The sequence below is a fragment of the Corvus brachyrhynchos genome, unplaced genomic scaffold (assembly GCF_000691975.1).
Source record: "Corvus brachyrhynchos isolate BGI_N302 unplaced genomic scaffold, ASM69197v1 scaffold53, whole genome shotgun sequence".
Classification (NCBI taxonomy): Eukaryota; Metazoa; Chordata; class Aves; order Passeriformes; family Corvidae; genus Corvus; species Corvus brachyrhynchos.
Window position 1 is genome coordinate 3,244,537 of NW_008237681.1, and position 24,357 is coordinate 3,268,893.

Here is a 24,357-nt window from a genome sequence, read left to right on the forward strand (position 1 = left end):
TCCTGCCTCTCCTAAGATTTGCACCAGCTAAGTAGGTGCTAGAGAGTGGCATCACTTCTGTCTATTCCTCCTTTCCCTCTCCAACTTTTTTACACTTTAGTTTTCAAAGGAAGCATGATATTGTGCACAATCCTGTTAGTTCCCCTTCACCCCTGTAACTTCTGAACCTGAAAGCTGGCCCACTGTAGTGCTCTGCTCCACAGAAAACCTACTCAAGCTGGCAGCAGTCTGCACGTAAGTGACTTCCCAGCACAAGCTGCCCTTGCCCACCCAGGTAGAGAAGGTGGAAGGATGCCTGGGGGTGCCAGTGTAGGAAAGGAGAATCAGGATCTTTGTGGCAGGGAGGATGGGATGGTGCCAGCACCTTTCTAGGACACTGACTAGTGTTGCTACTCTTACAGCAACTTGCCTGACCCATGTTTGAATGGAGACCTAGGAAGTGTTTGAATGGGATGGTACTAACAAGAAGTGCAAACGTCATTGTTGGCAAGATGTGGCTGGTACATGGTCGGGGCTTTAGGAGCAGGGCCTAGAATAAGGTGAGACAGGTATTTTTAAAAATTATCTGTGTTTACTAAGGAAACTACTTGCATATACTCCCTCCCCCAGTGCACGCAGGTGAAATTTCACCTCTGGAATCTGATACTGGTGGATAAATTTCAACTCTCTCCTAAGTGCCCCTCCTATTTGACATCAAAATTTGTTGCTCTATTCTGCTGAGTTAAGTCCCAGGTCTTAAATTTTCCTCCTCATTTTTAAATAAGATGTTAAAAGACATACTTTTCACTGCTGCTTTTAATGCCATTAGGAAGAGATTGTCTCAGGATAATGTGGATATATTAGAGGCTGTTGAATTATAGTGTAGCATTTAGAGGATGAAAAACTGTATAATATTATGTGTTGCTTTTTAAAAAGAAAACTTAGGTACTTATGGTTCCTTCCTTCTTGCCAAAGCTGTACTTACTGATGCTAGATATTTCCTTGACCTGTTTGTACAATGCAACGAGGCAGAGCAAGAATATAGTGCTGTGTTTAAACAACAGTGCTGTATCCAGAAAGGGCTCTGGTACAAGCTCCGTCTTTAAAAATGCCCCTTTAACACATTCTACAATCACACAGAATGCATTTGTGCTTCCTCTTTTTATTAACCTTTGCTTTGTCCTTCTGTTCGTAGTTTTGCTCCCACACATTACCGTGGCTATATTTGGAGGCAAGATAAGTTAAATCATTGGAAACCTAGTAAGAGTTTGATCTATGAAGACTGCACAGAGAGGGGCAAAAAGAACAGCTTGTGCCACTTTCCTGCACAGGAATGCTGCATACATCATATGAAACCATCAGCGTGGGTGGAATGCTTTAGCTTGTTTGTCAATGTGAAGTGTTTTGAATAGTGTCATTGAATATAGCAAAATCCTTATTTTCATAGGCCAGATAATCCCTCGTGTTTTCTTAAACAATGCACTAAAATGGTCCCTTTTTGGCAGACAAAGAGAATAAAGCAGGACTGATTATTGTAGTCCTGCAACAGCAAACAATTGTATATAGGAGTGCAGGGGAGGCAAAAACGTGAGTTGCAGAAGGTTTGTATGAATACTTAAAACCAGCTCCAGAAGTGGCGCAGCTACACTATACATAGATTGTTTCGACCTGTAACCTTATGCACCTGCATCCAGGAGGAACACAAAGCTAACGTGATTTATGTGTTCTCAGCTTTGGCTTAGAAAACATAATTTTAATCAGTTCAAAGCAAGCTGCCTTGAATTACCTCACATTCACCTTGGGGAGAAGCAGAGGGAAGGAGGGCCAGTATGCAGATAAGGTGGAACAGGTGATACATATATGAAAGCTTGTTACCTTATGCATGCTCTTGCCTTGCAGTAACTGAACTTGCTCCTATTAGCAAATCTGAGTCATTTTAGATCCCTAGGGGATCGAAAAAGCTCACTGTGTATTTGAGTAAATAGAGTATGCAACTTTGTTTGCCTGCAAACATCCCCTTCCCTTTCTGGCTTATTTTCACTTATTGGCTAGTTGTACCACCAATACACATTCGTTTACAGAATTGTTCCTTTGGCTCCTGCTTCTGCAGTATGATCCAGCTCATTATGAGGCAAAGAAGTAGGCTTAAGATGTTAGCACTTGACTGTCTGGTGTTACCTGGCTGTTGTTCCAAAAGGGTATGTTTGGGCAGGTTCGTTTTGCAGCATGTTTGGCACAGAACTGGTACAACTGGGTGGTTGGAGTTTGGGAAACTTGGGAGGAGAGCATGTATCTTATCCTATTCTGAATGTACATGTTGTATAGATTAATTTTACAGGCATAATCATGTGCTACATGTTAGTGTATTTACAGCGTCACTATTGGAAAGAGCTAGTGCAGTCATCTATGAATATAGCCCTCTATGGACATGCCAGGCAAGGTCAAGGCCTGGTCAAATCACTCTGTAAAACACTCACTGAAAGCTACTGTGGGGCACAATTCTGCTGCACTGCAAAGAATTCCTATAGTGGGGCTGTTCTTATAGCAGTGGAACGTTCCTGCTTGTTTTCAAACAGGCTTAGAAGAGGGTGCCACGATGGAAGATGTGTATTTGGCATCGGTGGAGACAGACCGAGGCGTGAAGGAACAGCTGCGGCTTTATGACACCAGGGGTCTGCAGGAGGGCGTGGAGCTGCCCAAGCACTATTTCTCTGTGGCTGACGGCTTCGTTCTGGTATATGCCGTGACCAGCCTCGAAGCCTTCCAAAGAGTCGAACTGCTCAAAAAGGAGATTGATGTCTTCAGAGACAAAAAGGAGGTAAATGCATGGTTGGCTAAACGCTGTGTCAGCGATAGGAAGTTAAGGTCACAAAGCCCAGCTTTTGTTTCTGTAAACGTTGTGTACAAAGGAAAATGGGTGCACCCAGAGCCTTGGGCAACCCAGCAAAAAGGAGGCGTTCTCATGCCAGGGAAGCCTAATTCACATGCCATGCAGGTCATGCAAAAGAATGCTTTTTTTTTTCCTTGTCCTTATTTCCTCTACTACAGCTAAAATTCAGTCAGCTGAATGCACCAGCCAGGACACTTATGACTAATAAAACATATGGTCTACAGCAGTGCAGCTCATATGTTTTTTTAGATATTGTACAGGGGAAGTCAAGTGCATAGAATAATATAACGAAGGGCATTATCTTTGCTTGTTTTGTATTCATGTACTTGATGGCTTACAAACTAGTGTAATTGACAATGGGTCTCCCAGACATTAGTCAATTGGCAAAGCAGCTTTAATGTATTTTAACAACCATATTGAATCAATTCAATTGTGTGAAATGACGGCTCTATTTTCCCTTAGAAAGCAGCTAGTGTTTTCAGCTGACAGTGTTCCAGCTTAGCTAAACAAATATAACTTGCATGTGGCATTAGCATTATGGCTTTTCCTACAGTATCTTTATATTCTCGAATAGTTTTCCCTGTTAAATGTCTTCAGCCTACAGCTTTCCAAATGCTTGTTTTATGCTGTTTAAAAGAAAAAAAAAAGCATGAAGAATTAATTGGATAATGGTAGGGAGAGACTTTGCAAAAATGTAACTTGTTTTGTACTGACAGCACAAGGGTGGAGGAAGGCAGGCTCGAGTGTGACGGCAGATGAATGTGCAGTCACAGGAGAGGTATGTTAGGTGGTAGGGCTGGTGTGAGCTGCAGACTGTCACGTATATCAGGGATACAGGAGTCAAGCATAACTGCCCTGCAGGGCAAGGAAAGGTGGACACGCAGGGAATTTTTCCCAGGCACTGTGTTTTGCAAGGGCCCTGATTTGTTACTATACAGCATGTTGTAATGCAGAGAGGGAGTCACAGTCCCAACAGGATCTGTGTCCTGCTCTTCTGTGTTACCCGGCAGAAATCTCCTCTCTCATTGCACGAAGGTGCTTTAGAAAACAGCCAGTTTGCTCATCCTTTTGGAGAGCTTAAAATTGTGATTTCGACTGAGGCTAACATAGTTAAAGTGGTGGCCACAATAAGATGGATAAAATAGTTTTCATTCCTGTGATTTCCATGAAAAATAGGCTTTGAGGTATACAAGGTGAGACTGGGAGTCCTACCTTAAGGTAACTGTTAATCAGCAGATTAATGATTCTATGACTTAAAGCCTGGGCTCTGCTAGAATGAATTCTTTACTGAATTGGGGATGTGTCTCCACACAGGGTGCTTCTGAGCTGGCAGAACTTCAACTTGTTGAGTGGCACAGTCCCCTGTTGTGTGGCAGATGACAGAAAGCACTGATGGCTGGTTCCTTGCCTCTGCTGGCTGTGGGGGCTCTCCAGCACGCACCTTAAAGCCTGGCCAAATTTTACACTAAATAGAGGTTTTGTTCTGTTATACTGACAGAGCTTTGCCACAGCTAAAATTCAGCTGGAGCATGCATTAAATACACATGAAGATTATAGCTTCTTTCAAAGCCCTCACAGAGAGGAAAAAAAAACCCCTAAACAGCATTTTTCCAAACACCCTGGACTGCTATAGAAAAGAAAGGAAACCTCAGACCTCACAGGAACAGGACAAACATCTCTAGCTGGAAAGAAGTAGAAGGCATCCTGGAGTGAGCCTGACGAACAGGAAAGAGCAAGCAGGTGTGGCCACAGCAAAACCCACAAATCAGCAAGAGAGGACTTTATCACTTGATCTTTGTCAAACCACTAGTGTAGAGATGAAAACAGAGTTTGACTAAGGACCTTGAACTAAAAATGTAGGCATGGTTTCCCCTAAGAGCTGGTGCTGGTAAAATATTTTTAGAAAACAGTGAACTTAAAATAAGGAAGAGCAGTAGCTTCACATAGCCAGCACTGCCTTTGGCACTTCTAAGAGCTGAAGTACTGGGAAGGCTTCATGTACTTACTGAGTTCAGCCACCCTGGGCTGTCTGGGTAATATACAAGTCACTTGATGGATCCTTACAACTGCAGATCTGAGTTGATACCGCTGTGCTGCTCTTCTTAGCTAACCAGCTGCTCTTGAAACTGCTCCCCAGAGGATGCTCCTAGTGCTTATCTGCCCCTTTCAGCAGACAGACCCCTTCAGTCCTTCGGGTGGCTCTTGCTGCCTGGGGCTGGGAAGCCGGTGGGGCTGGGCTGGGAAAGGGGCCCCACAGCCCAGCCTGCCCGGGCTGCTGGCACGGTTGGCTTTATTTATGTTGCGGGATGGGGCTTGGGAAAGAAACAAACAGGGCAAAATCCACCACTATGGGGTCCAGGCTCTCTGCTGCTGTGCATTTTGTCATCTCTCAAGCATCCACTGCTCTGACCTACTCGGATGTCATGCTCTTATCATTTGTCCAGGGCAGCTCAATTGCCAAGTGGAGAATAGGGCTGTTTAACTTTGGATCTCTTAGGTATTGTTTCCCGTCAAGCAATCGTCGGGGGGTGGGAGTGGGGAGGCAAGAAGGGGAAGTCCTGCATATCCTATGATGAAAACAAGCTTCCAACCCATAACTAGATGAGGCTAATTCATATCCCAGACCCTGATCTTCCAAACTACATGCAACTTACCTTGTGCCAGTGCTAAGTTACAGAACAAGTCTGAACTGTGTTGCTACTTGCCTGCTGTTTAAAAGGATTGTGAGTGGTGGATGGTTTTGGTATAAAACTCACCCTCTTGTTTGGTTTGTAGGTTACACTTATTGTCTTGGGAAACAAAACTGACCTCCTGGACCAAAGGCAAGTGGAAACAGAAGCAGCACAGCAATGGGCAAGGGCTGAGAAAGTGAGACTGTGGGAAGTGACTGTGACAGATCGGAAAACACTGCTTGAACCCTTCACCTTCTTAGCTAGCAAACTGTCCCAGTCCCAGAACAAATCAACATTTCCCTTGCCTGGAAGGAAGAGCAAAGGGAATAACTGTGATAACTAGACTAGCTTAGCATTGTCTCCTGCTGCCAGGTCACAGTCTAAGTCCTTTTTGTGCCATTTGCTTCTTGCAGTTTCACTTAAAGCAATAATATCATTCAGCAATAAAATCAGCAAGCTTATAGCTAAGAGGTATCCTTCCTTCCCATAGACTTGGCTTGAAAAAGCTGCTGGTGGTAAAAGTGTCAAAAAGCGCTTTATGAGAGTAGTTATTTTGCATCCAGGGCTATGGAGGAGGAAGGGATAGATGGATACCTCTCTAGCAGGGGCTTTTAGTATGCCTGGGTATAGCTATGTTGAGGGACAAATCAACAAGCTTACCAGTATATAATCCCCCTGCAGATCTATAGCCTGTAGTCACAAAAAGTATTAGCTGCAATAAAGCATTCAATTTGGAAAGGTGATATGTTTGAAATGGCAACAGTTCTTTTACCTTGACCTTAAACAGGGACATGGGGCTTTTTGATGCTTCAAGAGGCTGAGATCAGTGTTTCCTGTAGAAGGGTATGGGGCAGGAGGAACAATTACCAGATTTAGCCACTCATGTTCTGATAGTGTCTGGAAGAAAAAAACCCCAACAAAATTATACAAAACCACCCCCCACATCTTCTGGGAAATACTAGAAGAGATCTACCCCAACACAAACCTTGTCAACAAAGTCTAGTAAGCAGTGCTTTCAGGTCCGGAATTCATGTGTAGAAACCAGAAATGCCCTCAGAGCACTCATTGATTGAACAACAACCTAAGGACAACACAGCTGTGGGTTTGTTCCAGCATGTCCACTACCAATCAGTCACATACCCATAGGTGGTAATTTTACTGAGAATTATATGGATCAATTTTGTACGCAGGAGGTCTTGCTGGGCTCTGCTTAGGGCACACTTTCCTGGCTGCTCAGCCAAGCTGCAGCAATCCACCCTCCCTAGGCCAGATAACAACTGGTACAAAGTGCTGTACTACTCTGCATGTGAGGGCTAAGGAGGGTAGGAGGCTGCCTTTTTCGGAGACATCCCTGTGGCAAATACCCAGAAATACCTGTACAAATGGCCCCAGTCTTAATGTGCTGCACATGGTCCAGCTGCAGGAGTGCAACTGCACGTGCTCTATTTGACCCAACACTGGCAAACCTGTGCTGCAGGAATCTGCTGTCCCAGGTCAACTTGTCAGTAAACTGAACAAAAGGTGATATATAGTGACAGAATGAACAACTTTTCCCAGAGACAGCAGCCAGGTTTTGGCACCTAACAACCTCCTGTACTAATTGATTCTAGCTTGTCTTTGTATTTGAAGGCAAGAGCAGGGAGAGAGAGTGAAGTATGCAGTTTCTGTGTTTTCCACTAAATTAATGCTGTTTTGAACAAATACTGGGAATTTCACTGTGAATCAGCAAAACCACAAGCACTATTTGCACTGTCATACCATAACTGCTAAATAATGTGCTTAATGATCACAATTAAGCTTATAGTATTGCTCTTCCTGAATACTGATTAATAAAGTCTGTCAGCATTATTAATGTCAGAGCAGCAGTACAGTTCACTAAAAATTAAGCAGGAATCCCTACCATTACAATGAAGGTAGACGAAACTGTTTATGTGCTTTGCTCAATATAGTTTGAATTGCTGTGGCCAAGGAGTAAGATAAGAGAGCAATTATGAATGAGCAAGCTCTTGTAATGCCCTGCTAGGAACATACAATTGTTTCCATTGCAACACTGCAGCTGAGTAAGCACTATAGCACGACCTCCCCCCACCTGGCCAGTAATAAGTCACTGTCCTTGGGGATGCTGCAGGATGACACTCCCTCCTCACTCATTTCCTATGAACACACGTGTACTCCCGGCTTCTCCCTACCCAGAAGACTCCGTATCTGCATGCTTGGGAAGTGGAGGTGACTTCAGAGCAGCAGTGGTTCACCTCCTTGCTGCAACCCCTTACCAAGGAATGGGTCATGTTCCTCTTCTTCAGCTCTGCATAACCCTGCTTCTGGAAGGGACTTGAATCAGCCTTGGATCAATCAAAATAAGTGAAAACGTCTACTAACAGCACATCACTAAAGCTAACACTTGAGCCAAGGGAGTGCAGGTTGACAAGTCAGAATGAACTTAAAATGCCTGGAGATGGAACAAACGGGGATGACTGGTTCCTGTCCAGCTCTGCATGCTGTAAACTCGGTGCCCATTATACTGCCAAGACTGATGTCACCTCTAGGCTGCCAGAGCTGTGCAGTGCAAGTGTAGCTTGCTCACTCACTCCCCTGGCCTCCCAGGACTCAGCAGTGTTTTAAGACAGACAAGAGAAAAAAGATCTTCTAAATGACTACAGCCATTTTTCCAAGTAGGTTACATAAAGGCAAACACATTTTCTTTGATTTGGCTAAATTTAGAGTTTAGATAATTTGAGGCATTCAGATTAAAAAAATCACCACCCACTGTTCTCTTTCATAAACTTATTCTGATGTTTTTCTAAATACCGTAGTGTTTTACTGACAAGTGATGGAAAATGTAGTGTCTCCTCTGCAAACAATGTGCACACAGTGGCTGGTACTGAGGAAAAATGAAACTTGCTGTAGTAGTTTTACATAGGGTTAATAAGCAAAGTACAGAGTATAATGTAGTAGCTAACGGGCAGAACACCTATTTTGTTCTTACTGCTCCACTGACTCAAATGCTGTTCTAGGTCACGGGGATCACCTACCTTCTGCAAAACTGGAGTCCCTTCACAAGATAATGGAGAAAAATTATTATAAAGAAGAAAAACAAATTACTAAACTAAACCATCTTTCTCTGTTCCTCTTAAGCCATTACCCTGCTGAATCAACACTGTACAAATCAGTCACCCCCACCAGGTACAACAGTTAATTTGACATGTCCTGGTGGCACAAAGCAAGAAGCTGGCAAAAACCTACGAGATTAAGCCATTTACCTTTTTACTCAGTAGAGTAAAGACTACCAGAGATGCTCCTGGTGTGATGTAGCTACATACCAAATAGGCAAACAGCTGAGGGAGCTCATACACCAAAACATGTGCTGTGTCGAAAGACAGCAGTTCAGATGATCAGGGTAAGGTGCCACTACCCACAGCCACCCAGCAAAGGAAAGGACACCTCTAATTAACAGATTACTTTGGACCAAGTTAGATTTGCTCTGTATCTAGAAAGGAGGAGAAGTATGTAAATGAAATATATACAGAATTTATTTTAAAAGTACCAAACCAAATCCAAGAGCGCAGATGACCACACAGCACTCACAAGAATGTTGCAAAGTGAAGCACTTGCCATGTGAAAATGAATCTGTGCTTCCGGCCTTTACCTTAAGGGAGTGGTCAGAAATGCCATATCCACAACTAACTGCCCTGTTGCTACATACCTCAATGTAAACACTATGTCTCTAGGAGATAATCTTTATAGGTAGTTAAAGGATCTACAGATTTAAGTCTCCTTTATACTCTTTTATGGTGTTGTCTGTTAGCTTACCAGGACACGATTCCTTCTCCTCTTCCAAGTGTGAATAGACCACTCCATCAGAAAAGCACCAAGACATTCTTTTCTTCCGCTTCTTTCCCTTCCAGATGGCTTACACTTTTCTGATTGTACTTTCAAACAACATGCCAGTCCTGCAGAGGCAATGCTGTGAAAACTTAAGCTATAAAGTAACTATCATGGACTCTGTAGCAAGTTACCTCCTCATGGCCAGGTCCCTGCACAACACTTAGTGACCAGTTGTGACGGTCTTATGCTGTCATTCATTGTATGGTTGTCTAGAACTGTCTTCCTAAAATAGCAGCAGTCAGAGCACTCACTTGCAGGTCTCCCTTGTCCTTAACCATAGCAGAAATTCTCCAAAGTGTACAGAGACACGGTTCTGGCAAGGGACAATGACAAAGCAAGGGACTAAGCAGAAATCTTTTCTTCTTCTTTTTTTTTTAAACATCTTTTTATTAGCACAGTAACAAATGCAGACTTAAGTAGCCCACAACATACAACCAATCCACTGAGTGACTCCTATTCCACACCTTACAGTTAAACAGCTTAAGGTATTTCACTACAGGTTACCATAAGTCCTGATTAAACCCTTTATTCTTTTCACAAAGATAGATTGGCTTATAAAATAATACATTAACTACTTCTCATTTCATATATGAGGCCATATATCCACCTCTCCATATCACAGATCATGAGATGACAGTCTTTAAAAAGGATTTGTTAAATACCAATGTGCCCTCCATAGGGAAAAACAATCCAAACATCTTTTTACAAAAAAAAAAAAAAAAAAAACAACCCCGAAAAAAAAAGAAACTCAACCCAGAACAAAATAAATCCCTCAAACCCAAACAAAAAGCAAAAACAGTGTGTAGAGTCTTGAAAGGACTTTTACATAAACGTCAACCTGTGTACCTGTACAAAATTAAGCTGTTTTAATCTTTTACATATTGCAAGCAAACGGAAAACCAAAGAAGTCTAAGAAGTTTACATTCTTCTCGGTACTATATGTGAGCTAATATTGCTGAACTAATTACAGTCTTAAAGTATGCTATTCCAAATCCTAGCTGTCTACTGTAGCAAGATACCTTAAGTTACAACAACAAAATCTTAGGAAATAAAAGACTGAATAAAATCTGTTATAGAAATACCCTACTCTTTACCAGCACCCTCCCTCCCCCCACCCCTTCAAAATCATAAGCAGCTCTTTCCATCACAGACAAATAATGTAAGAGTTTGACAAAAATCCAATTTATGTAGCATATCTTTTGGTCCATTGTCTGGCCATTCTGTCATGCTCTGCTCTGTTAGTCATATACTGAGTGGCAATGCTTCCAACCAGGGGGTCAGCTGAAAAGGAAACACACCGCTTATTCAGACAAGTTACCAAATAAAACCTTGTAAATAAAGCTCAAGTGTGAATTTAATACGAGACAAACACACAGGTAAGGTATACTGTAACAATCTAAACATACTGAATTGATAATCTGTATCTTCTCTACTTTTGTGTTTTTATGGTGATGTACTAATCTGTAACTTAATAGAGTGAAATGCCAATAAAGTTTTAAGATGTTTAAGACACAGCACTGAGGGTTTTCACCAATTCATGCATTTCAGGTTTGTTTTATTCCTTCTAAGAGTGCCTGAGATGATCATGCTAAGTGTACTTGTAACAATATAAAGCTGCCTTCAAGGAAAGATCACATGTCAAGAAGGGGTTTAATTTTCCCAACAAGTTTACTACAGTGTGAAATCTGGCCTCTCATCGTTAGACACATAAAAATGCAACCTGTAAAATGACTTTGGAAATTAAGACATATTCCTCTTAACTAGTGTGGACAGCGGGTGGGTTAGAGCAGCAGCGATGACCACTTGTGGCATAGCTGGTCACTGGTTTTATATGGACGATGGAAAGTAAAAGGACAACCCCCCTGTTTTTGGAACTGTGTTCATGGGTCTTCAAGCTCCATTACTGAATCACTGTAGCCCTACAGACCAGTGGAGACTGGGTTTGGAAGGGGAAGGAGTTTTCACGTGCTTGTTTCCCCATGGCCTGAGAAGCAGCAAACAGCAGGCTGGTAGGGTATATCCCCCTCCAGCACCTCCAGCCCCTCTCTGACTGCCCGGGAGAGGGAAACGTGCTGGAGGCTGGAGCCAAGCTGCCATACCAATGGGATGAGGAGAGCCACGTTTTTTAGGTGCTGGGAGGAGTGCAAGGCGGCAGGTGGACTTACCGGGGTTACAGTCTGTGAGGAGGGAGCAGATGGAGAGGAGAACTTTAGAAATGGTTAATGCTGGACTCCAGTTGTCTTTTAAAATGTCCAGGCAGATGACGCCTTGGCTGTTAATGTTACAGTGGTAGATCCTTGTCCGGAACGTTACCTGCAAGAGAGGGGTGTGAGCAGGTGTGCCGGCGTGCCACAGGCTGTGGGGAGGGACAGCACAGGAGTACCAAGCGAGGGAGTGAAGCAGCGCCCGGGCGCGCAGGCCGAGCCGGGTCCCGGGCTGACCCACGCCGGGCTCCCCGGGCCGCCGCCGCCCTCTCGCGGCGGAAACAAAAAAGAGCCGGATTTAGAAGAAAAATGATTAACAGTCTCAGGAGCCAACTTCCACGGTCAATGCAAAACCCAGGCTCTGGTGGGTTTAATTTTTTTTTTTCCCCCCACTTTTTTTTTTCTTAAATTAATTTTTGCCTTTTTGTTCCCAGTGAAAAAAGGGCCCGGGGCCTTAACACCAGCATTTTTCTCTTTCTGGGCTTCCACGGATTTCTAAAATCCTCCAGACAGGCCAAGGCACTTGGAATGACAGCTTCCATCACTTCTAAGAGGCTCAGCGATCAAGGGGAATGTTAGTTAGATTTACTTATTTTCGTGATGTGACTGAGCTAGGCAGCTTGCCACAGAAGTTATCCGAAAGGGAAACACAAGCACCAGGAGCCATTCTCAGAACAAATTTGGTGCAGTTTGCATGGGTTAAGATTATGCACATGAATAAAGGCTGGTGGGCTCACATCCTAAATCCTCATAATTTGTCAACTATCCTCACCTAGAAATTCTATTGTCTGTTTATAGGTCACAGGAGTATTTGCAGAACACATTCGGTAAGCGTGCGGTATGACAAGAACACACTAGTGCTTTCTCTAGAGGTGGGACCAGCCCACACATAAAACTTGCCAGTCAATCCTCATTTTTTTCTACTGCCTTTCTGATGCAAAGAATTTGCCTGCAACCCTCGCTCTCACAGGCTTGGGCAGCAGGCCCAAGTGACACCCAAGTGTGGGGTGACACAGCTACAGAACCCTGGTGACTGGCATGTCCCTGTGCACTGAATCCATGCAGTGTTTCCAAGAATGCTCCTGATGCACAGAGCACATGGGCTATTTTTGAACTTGCAAAAGCAGTTACTTGTCACACAGGAGACACCCACACTGCATGCTTGGGGAGATTTTGTGCTTTGTTTCTTGTGAGCTGCTTGGATTTTGGATTAAAACAGGAAGCAAACAAAGGAAACCCCAAATCCCTGCATGTTTGCACATTATGGGGGAAATAGCAAAATGACTGCAAGAGAGCAGAGATGTGTCACCCTCCCACACCTTCTGCAACAAGCTGTCACTCCAAAACCAAGAACTCCTGATGCTTTCTACCTAGGGAGCCTTAGAGGTATAGCAGACAAGAAACCTAAATGACCTTTGTTTCCCCGATCATCTAATCTTCCGAGGAAAGGCAGCAATTACTCCCGGCAGTCATGTGGAAGTCCACGTGCAGCAGCCAGAGCAGTGGGCGGATCTGCCTCTGCCGCACCTGCCCCAGCCCACACTGTTCAGGGCATGTTCGTGGCATTTGCGGCTGCTGGCAGTGGCTCTGCCCTGGGTTCCTGAGCAGCCCTCAGCCCAGCCCTGCTGCTTGCTCAGTGTTTCTGTGTTTGACCTGCACCTTTGGTCTCCTTCCAAGAAGGTTTCTAACTGTAAGCGAGGTAACAATTTTGACAGATTAAACACTTCCAGAAGGGGAAGCATGGAGTATTTCCAAGTTAATACAATAAGGACCAAATAAACAGAGGTCAACAGGTCTAATTTGTAAAGACAGAAAGTTGTTAATCCTGATTCTCAGCACAAAAGCTAAATACTGTGTAGACAGTCTCTCAGTCCAGTTGACTAATAACTGATAACAAAGCATGAATGCTGCTTGCCTTTAAGAGTAAGACTTACTTTTTAATTATTTTTCATGAATGAGGGGAAAGTGAAAATGAAAGAAGACTGCCTTATACTTGCAGAACATCCTGGTTCCTTAACACACCTTAAGATATAATCCTTATGGCACTAAAAGTAGTTTTCTCCAGTTAGAGGAATTCTACCAAGCACTGTGGAAAAAAATCTAAATTTGTTTTCACTTTAGCAGTAACTCAGAACTGGGATGGTGTTAGACACATGCAGTCCATCTGTTTGCCATTCACAATTTTTGCTGATGGCACAAAAGCCAGCAGTGCAGGGAACCCAAATGGAACTGGAATAGGGAGAAATTGGGAGGCCCACTTGAAAACAAGCAAAAATATTTAAAGTAAATGTTCATTACACCCTAAAGATGAAAAAAAATTCTCACATAAACCTAGTACATTCAGACCAAAATCAAAAGAAACTGAGTTACTTAGAAGGTAGTGAAGAGAACAGCATGTGGAATAACAGAAAAATATAGTGTAACTGAACAATCCTTTGGAAATGTCCCACCTGAGATTACATTAATGCAGTAACTATACAGAGTTAAGCACAGCTTTTGAAAAGACATAAAAGAAGCTAATCTCAACCTTACCCTGAAGTGATAGTAGAGGTTAATTTACACAAGCAGCAGAATAGGAGTGGGTGGAAGGAAGTGGTTAGAGGTTATTAATACAAATGATCACAGCACACACACCAGATCAACACAAGTTACTGTTTTCACCTCAGTAAATGAAATATAACCCAACTGTAATGTAACTCTTGGGAAAATGCCTGTTGTAATAGTACAAATACTGAATTCTTAAATTCTAATTATACTTGTTTATTGGATTCTCCTAAATCCAGGCTCACCCAGCACGTGCCTGATTCATTTGCTATCTGAAACACATGCAAAACCAGAATACAACACAAAATGAGAAAACATAAAAAGCAGAGAACAGATTAACATTTTCAAGGTGTTGTATAGAATGCTTGGTTAAATGCAAAAGAACTTCATTATACATATTTAGGACATGAAAGAGAGTATCTGTCCCTGTATCAGATTTCTCCCACTGAAGTTCCTTGTACCATGCAACGCATTTCCAAGTCAAATTTTTAAATCTTTCATTTCTCCAACCGCAAGCACAGTAGTGCAGTCCCTCTTAATATCCTCACAGGAATCTAAGTATCACTTCTAGCACAGTCTTCTGGCTCTCCTACAGCAACATCCTCTCCAAAAACATTTGCTCCAACATACTGAATCGAACCCTCAGCTAGAGCTAGACCCAGTCCTCAAAGGCTGCACCTGTATATCCTTCATCACACGCCTCTAGGATGCTCATCAACCACACAGTGTTTGTCAGTGTTTATGCCTCAACACCTTCTCTCATACATACTCCTAAGGGATTGGAAGCTTGCCAGGATGACCATTTTCACCTCATTTTATTTAAGAAAGTAAATCCTTTAATGACATTTCATTTTCAGGTTATGAAATGTGTTCAGCTACAGGCCCTTCACGATCAGGCAGGCCACCACAGCAGCAACTGCCCCCACAGGAGTTACCAAAGACTTAAAGAGACCATAGAGGTTTTCTTCTACTGGTCTCACCAAGGAAGATTGAAGGGATACTAGTCCTTTTTCCTTACAGAGCTTAATATTTTCAGAGATCAAGGCTTCTAAAATGACATTCTACTCTATTCTAAAATGACTACTGTTCTGTGAGTCCTTATCACCAAAAGTGATATACACTGGGTTTTGTTTCAACTAGCTGTTTCTTTATTTCTTGCCCTAAAAGGCACTTACAGGAAGGCTACTGTAATTACATTAGCCTACCACTTAAACACGATCCACAGACAGTATTTACTCACTACTGCAAGCAGTTGGACAATCTGAAATCAACAAAATAGCAGGAATAAAGCAGGAACAATATGATAATCATATTTTCCACATTACCATTAACACTAGTGTAAATTTTAATACAGGAGCAGCTTTGGTTCTCGAAGGAAGGGTCTTCATTTCAACCTTAAGTGCCCAAGCATAACAAGTGTGTCCTATTATAGCACCACCATGCTTTCTCCTAAATCCCATCTCAATGAGACTGAAGCTGTATGTATTTTACTTCTGTACACAGATTGTGGTTTGTAAACCAACTCGGACTTCACTAGATGAAAGACTCCATTTTAATGAAACTGCTACAATTCAGTGAATCACCATTAAACTCATCTTTTAAGGCCTCAATAAGTGTTGCCTATTTGTTTGGTTTTTTAATCCCACCCTTCTTTTCATCTGGGTGAGGGTTTAGATCTGAAGATAAAGACAAAGGTATCCTAGTCAGAAGCACCGAGCAGAAAGCAGGGCTGAGCTGGAATGACACAACTGTTTATTTGGCTCTGCATTGGGAAACTTGGCTGTCTCAGTAGCACTGGTAGTTACAGTATGGCCTTGAAAGGCATCCTACTTGACTGTTGAAGCAGCATGGTGGGAACACATCTGAGAGCAAGGGCTGCATCTGGCTGGGGAGTTTGTACCATCTACCCTGCCAGTGGTACATACTTCTACTCAGATGGAGCTGCTGAAGGGAGAGGCTGCAGAGTGGACCTCAGACTGCAGGCAGTGCCAAGACCTTTCTCCTAGGCAGGACGGGCAGCAGACCTGCCTGCAAAAGGTGTTGCCCAGGTAGAGGACCTCCTGCAGCAGCTGGCTGAGCTATAGGAGGCAGTGAGAAGCCTGCATGGCATCAGGGCTGCTGAGGAGGAGTCAGACAGCTGGTCCCAAGCACAGTCTGCACTGGACCTACAGCCCATGGCCAAACAGCCAGAAACTCCCGCTGGCACACACGGATGGGATGGGGGCCAAAAATGCAAAAGAATGGAAGCTTGCCACAGCAAGGACCTGCAGGAAGAGACTTGCCCCCAAAGCCTGAGGTGTCCCTGCAGAACCACTTTGCTGCTCTGAGATTGGAAAGACCCACGATAACAGAAAAGACACTGAAGCCAAATAAGGCAGTCCTGAGAGTTAAGGAAAGGACTCTGGAGCATGGGTATTTTTTTCATCAATCCTCCTGGTCAAAGGGAAAGGGTTCAAAAGGGCTAGTCAAATCTAGAAAACCGACAAATGGTTATGGGACTGGTGCCACAGCCGGGGGTTTGACCGGGCTTGCTTTGGGAAAGCAAGACCATGGGACTTGCTTTGGGAAACCTGGTCTGCTGGGCACTGATGGGATCCATCTTTCAGAGAAGGGGAAGGGGCCTGTATGGATGAACAAGGAGCTCCTGGACAAACTCAAACACACAAAGGAACTGTACAGAAAGTGGAAGCAAGGACAGGTAGCCTAGGAGGAACAGAGAGAGGTGGGCCTGTGATCTCATGAAGTTCAGCAAGGCCATGTGTAAGGTCCTTGCATCTGTATCTGGGCAATCAAAATCACTTGTGAGATCCCACCTGGAGCACTGCATCCAGCTCTGGGGCCCCCAACATGAGAAGGATGTGGACCTGTTGGAGTGAGTCCAGAGGAGGGCCATCAAGACAATCAAAGGGCTGGAGCACCTCTCATATAAAGAGAGGTTGAGAGAGTTGGGCTTGTTCAGCCTGGAGAAGAGAAGGTTCTAGAGAGACCTTAGAGCAGCCTTCCAGTACCAAAAGGGGCCTACAGGAGAGCTGGAGAGAGACTTTTTACAAGGGCATGGACAAGGAGTCATAGCCTTAAAATGAAAAAGGGTTAATTTAGAGGGGATATTAGGAGTAAATCCTTTATTGTGAGGGTGGTGAGGCACCGGAACAGGCTGCCCAGAAAAGTTGTGGATGCTCCATCCATGGAAATGTTCAAGGCCACGTTGGACAGAGCTTTGAACAACGTGGTCTAGTGGAAGGCATACCTTCCCACAGCAAGTAGTTTGGAACAGACGATCTTTAAGGCCCCTTCCAACCCAAACCATTCCATGATTCTATGATGAACAAGCCTGACCTGTAGCATAAAAAGCAAAGGTGTAACAACGCACACATGGGAAAGCAAAAAATCTCTCTTTAAATGCTTACTGGGCTCACAACATAATAAATTGCGTACAGTTGGTTGGACAACAAATTATTCAGCAAATTAAACAACAACAAACCTACTCTAAAGTGAATTGAATTCTAACATGAGAGAACCATCTGTGTTGCCAGAGAATCTCCAAAAAGAGATGGACAGATGACAGCAGGAAAGCACTACAGATGTCCCAAGGTAGACCACGCTGTTTGTGAACTGGAACCCTATCTTAGGGGTAGAATTGAAGGACCTGTTGGTACTACTGAAACCCTGAAGTTATGTGAGCAAGAACAGGCAAACAGTTTCCTTAATTTGGCAAGCTTGTATTAATTTGTCTTGCGTAAGCAATTAGCATTGCTCTGCTGAGATGGACTGATGGCCTGAAGAAGTCCTTTCTGCTGCAGACTAGACCAAAGCCTGAAAGATGGTGCAGTCATTGGCATGTATCTCATCAATCAAACAACTTTTAAGTAGAAAGTTAAACATGCATATAAATGCTTTCAGATACAAGACAAACACCAAGTGTATACACAAGCACCTCTTGTAACCCAACACTCTTCCTGTGGTCACATATTGGAACCACCGGATAACATTTACTCACACTGGTATTTGCCTTAGAGCACTGGAACACAACAACACTGGAATGTAAGAGCTTCACAAATATAACACACCTACAGAAAGTTTGTTACTGTACAAATAGGTGAACAACACAAGTGTCCAACAAAACTGAAAAATTAAATACTACTTTAGCAGCCAAAACACACGTAACTTATGCTTACAGTACCTAGGTGGTTTGAGAAACAAGTATTTGTAGTATTTCTCCTCAAGTTTATCTACTTCTCAGTTTCTCAGTCCTGTCCCAATGCTTGCACTAAATGCTTAGGACTTCTTAGAAGCAGGAAAAAAGAAAACAAGCTCTAAAATAATTATCAAGAGGACTGGAAAAGCTGTTAACATTAGCTAATAGAAACTAATTTAATGTCTAAAATGAGCTTAAGTTTGTTCTTAAGAGTGGATTTCAAATGGGCTGTATTCCATTAACACTGCATGCTATCCATGTTTAGCACTCATGACTTAAGATGGTAGCTACAGATCTCTTACCTTTGGAGGCTTGAAGGGGTATTCTGGCGTAAACGTGATGTCAAGGAAGAAAACACCTCCCTCATAGACCGAACCTGGAGGTCCTAGAATGGTTGATCTCCATTCGTAGATGTTATCACCTTTGGGGCCAGCGCTGAGAGATAAAAACCAAAATCATTTAGAAATACTACCACAGCTCAAATAAATACGACTTCTTACATTCTTCAAGTACGATATAGAAGAAATATTTCAGTCTTACTCTTCATACACCACCTGAAGTAGAGATCAGGATTAAAAGAAGATTGAATGCTCTCAAATACTCAGAGATCTTACCTGAAGTTACCAGCGTTCCAGCCTGTTTAGCAAAGCTGAGAAACTAGAGGTGGGGTATGGTTCCATCTTCTCTCTCTCGACAGTTACAAGAGCAGCATTGCCCAGAACTACTCCTAAACATACTACACTATCAATACAACACAAGAGCTAAGTTTCAAAGAACAATTTCCTACTGTATTTCAGAAATGGCTCTTCCATCTCAGTCTTAATAAAACTGTATCACATTAAAGACTGTACTAAACAAATTAAGGATTTTTGTTCATTTTTAAAATCTTGTTTGTTCTTTAAATTAAAATATATCCTGCACTATTGTTAAACAAAGGCTCATAGTATAATTGAAGGAAGCCAAATTAATGATGACACTCTTAAATATCAAAATTTTCTACATTTCTATAATTTTGCTGCACTGATTTCTAAGATGAGGCCACATGATCTTACCTTGTTGATATTGCTTGCATTGTGGAACTGCCTTTTTTAGGGGGAATTAAAATCACTGTGTCAAATTAAAACAGCACTTTCTCAAATTAGCTCTGCCTAATTTGAGACTGCCTAACCTGCCAGCAGCTCACTACAAGCAGTACAAACTAAAGGTGTTGCAAAGATCAAATGTCTGCTTGTTAAAATTAGTTTTACTTATATCCTCAGACACTTGCACTCTGTAGCGTGCCATATGTCACTGAGTATTTCTAAGTACAGCTCAACCTGTAAAGCCATTAATGGTGTAGGACTCCACTGCTGCCTCTTCCCTTCTGTACTGCTATGGTAGTATCTTATTTGTAAGATGCCAGAGCTGGAAAAACCCTTTGCATAACAGGAGGTGGTGACACAGCTTTTTCCATCATGGACATACCATGGTTTCAGAAATCTCTTCTCCCCTTCTTCTGAAGGGGATGGATCTTAATGTTCCTAATACAATGAAAACTAGCCTTGCTCTTCTTTCCCCCTTCTTTTAACAAGGCTCCCCTAAGACAGAAGGAAAAAAACAGGCTCTTTTCATATTACAACAATCACAGAGCAGCATTACTTGAGAGGGAGGGCAATACAATAAATTCAATATACACATGACAATATGCATTTGATTAATGTGCAAGGAACCAGAGTAATCACTAAGTGTTAATAACAGTGTAACAAATAGAAATACAATTGCAAGAACATAAATTGTCATAATAACAGTGATCAGAAACACATTTTTTTCCCCTGCTCTTCCCAATACTGGTGAACATGTTCTCAACAGCAGGGGAATCCAGAGAGAGAAAGGGAATTAATTCTGTTACCAAACCTAATGTTTTGGGTTTTTTTCAGATTAACCTAGTAATAAAATTTCACAAATATGCTGGTGCTAGGTAATTCAACAATCATGAAGTTATGACTAAAAGCATGCTTCCAGGGAAAGGAAAGCACGTAAGAAAGCAGTAAAGGAAGACAGATTCTCTGCAAATGATGCACCAGCCACAAGGGAAAGATTTTTCTCTCCAGAACACAAAACCCAGCACAGCTCAAGATCAGTATTAAATTAAAGTAAAAGCCATTCCATCCTGAACACTCCTGGCATCCCACTCCACCTTAATGACTTGTCCCTGTCCTGTGCAAGTCTATATATTTGGGCAGTCAGTACTCTCCAGCTACCACTTGTGCATTAGACTGGAAAAGTGTTGTATTTCGACAGGAAGCTCTACCTCTGGAAAGACACCAACTTAACTGTGCAAACTTACTGAAAAGGACTCTCTGGGGCACCCTTAGCCACTGCTCCAAGGAATCACCTCTTTATGTACCTATTAGCAACCTCCTGACATACTGTCATTACTGCAAGTTGCACCGGCAATCATCCTCCCCTCCCTCCCCTAAAGATGGAGCTACTGAACAGGAACAGGTACTTGAGCTTTGTTAGCACCGATTTAGTGTTGGAATTTATATCACCAGAACTGCCAATGGGGAGCACTTCAGCACTCAAGAAATGTGATGTGCGATTAGCACTGAATACAGCCCTCTGAACCAACGAGAAATATTTCAACATTTCGCATTTTATTTCCAGCTTCAGCCCAAAGGACTGTCAATAAAAAAATCCCACAGACTTAAAAAATATATTATCATTAGTAATAGTCCTAGAAATCTCTTGTATCCTATTAGGTTTCCAATTAGAGCTATCACTGCACACAAGTAATATACTGCCATATTAAGAGCACAACATCTTTGTAAGACATCAGTAGGCTTTAACAATGATGTACTAAGCTTTCCTTTTAAGCTTTTCATAATTCAATTAACAGAGTAAAACAGCTGTGCATGTCCAACTTTTAGACATTAACATTGATTTCTTATAAAAGAAAGACTGAAAGAGGAAGATGCAAGTCAGCTTCAAGTATGATACTGCTTAGATTTAACTTAGGATTAGTAATATCAAACAGCTCATGAAGACCTAGTGCGTAATAGAAAAGTGACAATACTTGACCACAGTGTAAGAACAGTGGCATTAACTTTTGGTGGAGATACAGAAACCGTCACAGGTTAAAGATCACATTCTTTGTTTAAAATCCTTGCAATTATCTGCTTTGAAAAGAAATTCACTGATGCATGGACACAAGGCTCACTGGCACAGCTGTCACCTTGCCTGATATGTGCCACCAGTGCTCAAATTAAGTGTCTAGATCTACTAATACTACATTTTGAAACTGTCCAACATATGACCACTGGGAAGGCAATTTTAACCAATTAAATAGAAATAGTTTCCACTGCAAGACGAGAGTTTCTGTATTAACTCAGCAGCCCACAACCTCTTCACTTCCAAAGAAAGAAATGAGTAAAAGACCAGCAATTCAGAATGAAAAATGACATCCAAAAGAAAACTGAAAAGATCCCAACCCATTATTATCCTATCAAGCAGCATGTGTTACACTGCAGTGCAACTGAGATCTCTCTTGGAAAAACAGTGATATGCTCAGTGAAGACACACTGCACCCACTGTAACAACTTATCCTGATCATTCCCAATGATGCTGGCTTATCCCCCAGACAGATGTTATGACAGAAACACTCCTTGGGAAACCTCCCAGTGGCAAGGTATTGTTCAAGGAATATCTAATTTTCCAAGTCAAGAGGCAGGAAAATGCAAGGCACTACCTCCTGGTAGACGCAAGGCAGGGATAAAGCCTCAGCACAAGCGAGACCAAGCTCAAAGTCCTGCATGGGCCAAGTCCCAACCAGCCTTGTGCTGCTTTGGAAAAACCTGATCTTGCCCTGCCTCTCTTTGCTGGCAGGGGGCATATTCTTTCTCAACTTAAAAATCCAACAGGTAAATTAGAAACACCTAGAGCAGAGGCTAGGGAGCAGAACAATGCCTAGGTAAATTAGCTGCAGATGCCTTGCAGTACTGAGCAACTGTAAACACAGAACTCCATCTCAGAGATTCAGTGTTCATGGAGAAGACACACACACACACGCACTTTCACATATGGAAAAAGCTGAAATGACAGACAGTCTGCAAGAACACCCAGCGTGTGACTTTTTTGTATTAAGCCAGCCAGAGACAACCTCCATCACAGGTCTGCAATACATGACACCACCCCGATATTTTGCACACACAAACTCAGCTTCCTCCTCTGCCCTGGCACCCTGGGCAAATCACTCAAAATATGCCTATGCCACGGAGGGAAGGCAGGACTTCTTGGTGTTCACCACATACCGCTAATGTATAAAAATCCCTGGGAACACAGCGATGGTGCTTTCCAGAAGAATGACTCAGAGTCTGTTGTTTATGTAAACATGCTAGTTCATTTGGAAACTACCCGGTCCTTTCTAGGAGTTTGACTGAATGATAATTTAAGTGCTCCTTTCAGTGAAAATTCAGACTGGCAAATAGTTTAATTCCTCTTCTTTGAGATACAGAAGACACACAATAGCAGATCACTGCAGTGATAAATCAATATAGTTGATGCTACAAACACTAGGTTAATACCCTGATGTACCAAAGCAGTACATATTCCTTTTAAAAGCTAACTAATTTAGCAGAGTAGTTTAGAAGTGCCAGAGACTGCTATTCATCAGGGTGATGAGAAGAAAGGCAATTCCATGGTATGATGAAGGAAATAACACCTAATGAAAACCTACAGTATGTTTCAGTTAAAATTGCAAGTAACAAACCCACGAACTCATACACCAACTACTCCATATCCCTATTGCTATTTTTGAGGCTATTTCGCCCTAAACATGAAGAGTCTGATGAAAGTACTTAAGCTGTTTGGAAGCTGCACACTTGAGGAAAATAAATATAAATTCTAAAAACACCGCAGACATGACCTTTTCCAAGGGACATAGCTCAGATCAGAAAACAAACAACATACTAACGGTACATGGGAATTTCAGGGTGGCAGAGAATCTAATGATCTCTAAAGTAAAACTGCACCTTTACAAACTGACAGCAATATCAATTTTTTTGCTGTTGCTTTGTTTTCTAGTAAGAAACACTTAATGGCTGAACATAGAAGTGCATCTTAGTTATGGACTTACTAGGCAGCTTTAGGAAATAGCTAAATGTTAGAAGGTCCCTTTGCTCCTTCCCCCCCTGCCCCCTTTTTTTTTTTTTTTCCTTTTTCTCCAAATATGCAAGCCCAAAACACATTAGAAGTTTTGGCTGCCAGGCAGGCAGCATATCATTCTCACCTGAAGTTCTGCTGCACCTTGATTTTCCCTTCTAACCCACCCCACTCCTGACCTCAGAGTAAATATACTTCCTTTTCTTGTAGCCCACTGGGTGGGTCCACACTGAATTTGTTCACTTATATTGTTAGACTGAATCCGGTGGAGAGATTGGAAAAGCACCCCAGAAATACTGGATCACTGGGGAAGGCAGGTGCCACCTCTACAAAGAAGCAGGACAGCTCATCTATCTTAGCCATTGAAAACAAACACCTCCAAAATCCCCCATCCAAAGAAATTTTGCTCTACAGATCTTTAAGCAAGCTGTCTTAACATAGGAGTGCTGATGAACAGAGTGAAAACCAACAAAACAAAATGTAGCTAATCCTTTGGTCTAAACATCACTTCGAAACCTTCATATTAATGCACAGTTCTAATTTTAGAAATAAACTGTCACCTTCTGCACATGCTTTAGCTACCAAAATCTATTATTATTATTTTTATTACTACAGCACTGAGACATTCCATTCATAGGCAGGACCCCACTATGCCAAGCCTGCTACAATACAATCCAAAGACCTGTGTACACAATTTACAAAGGTTTTTCAATTATAAAATAAGCATTAAAACATTACACAGTTATTAGGAAGAAATTCAAATAGACAAAACAGAAGTAGTTAAAAGGATACCCAGGGCCATCCATTTCATTGCTATTTTTTTGGCAAAGTAGTTTAAAAGTGAGACGC

At 42.4% G+C, this 24,357-nt stretch overlaps 2 protein-coding genes across 3 annotated transcripts in view; one reads left to right on the top strand and one right to left on the bottom strand.

The window, feature by feature from the left end:
• Positions 1-10,159, top strand: part of NKIRAS1 (NFKB inhibitor interacting Ras like 1) — a 17,005-nt gene extending 6,846 nt beyond the window's left edge. For both annotated transcript variants that reach the window (XM_008631988.2, XM_017732124.1), the window contains 2 exons: positions 2,556-2,797; positions 5,645-10,159. In XM_008631988.2, coding sequence (XP_008630210.1) covers positions 2,556-2,797; positions 5,645-5,884 — 482 coding nt within the window. In that variant the 3' untranslated portion in view covers positions 5,885-10,159. The remainder of the gene's footprint in view (positions 1-2,555; positions 2,798-5,644) is intronic.
• LOC103614117 (ubiquitin-conjugating enzyme E2 E1) overlaps positions 9,783-24,357 on the bottom strand; it is a 42,023-nt gene continuing 27,448 nt past the window's right edge. The window contains exons 3-5 of the mRNA XM_008631992.2: positions 18,672-18,804; positions 11,592-11,739; positions 9,783-10,707 (exon numbers count right to left, since the gene is read on the bottom strand). Coding sequence (XP_008630214.1) covers positions 10,610-10,707; positions 11,592-11,739; positions 18,672-18,804 — 379 coding nt within the window. The 3' untranslated portion in view covers positions 9,783-10,609. The remainder of the gene's footprint in view (positions 10,708-11,591; positions 11,740-18,671; positions 18,805-24,357) is intronic.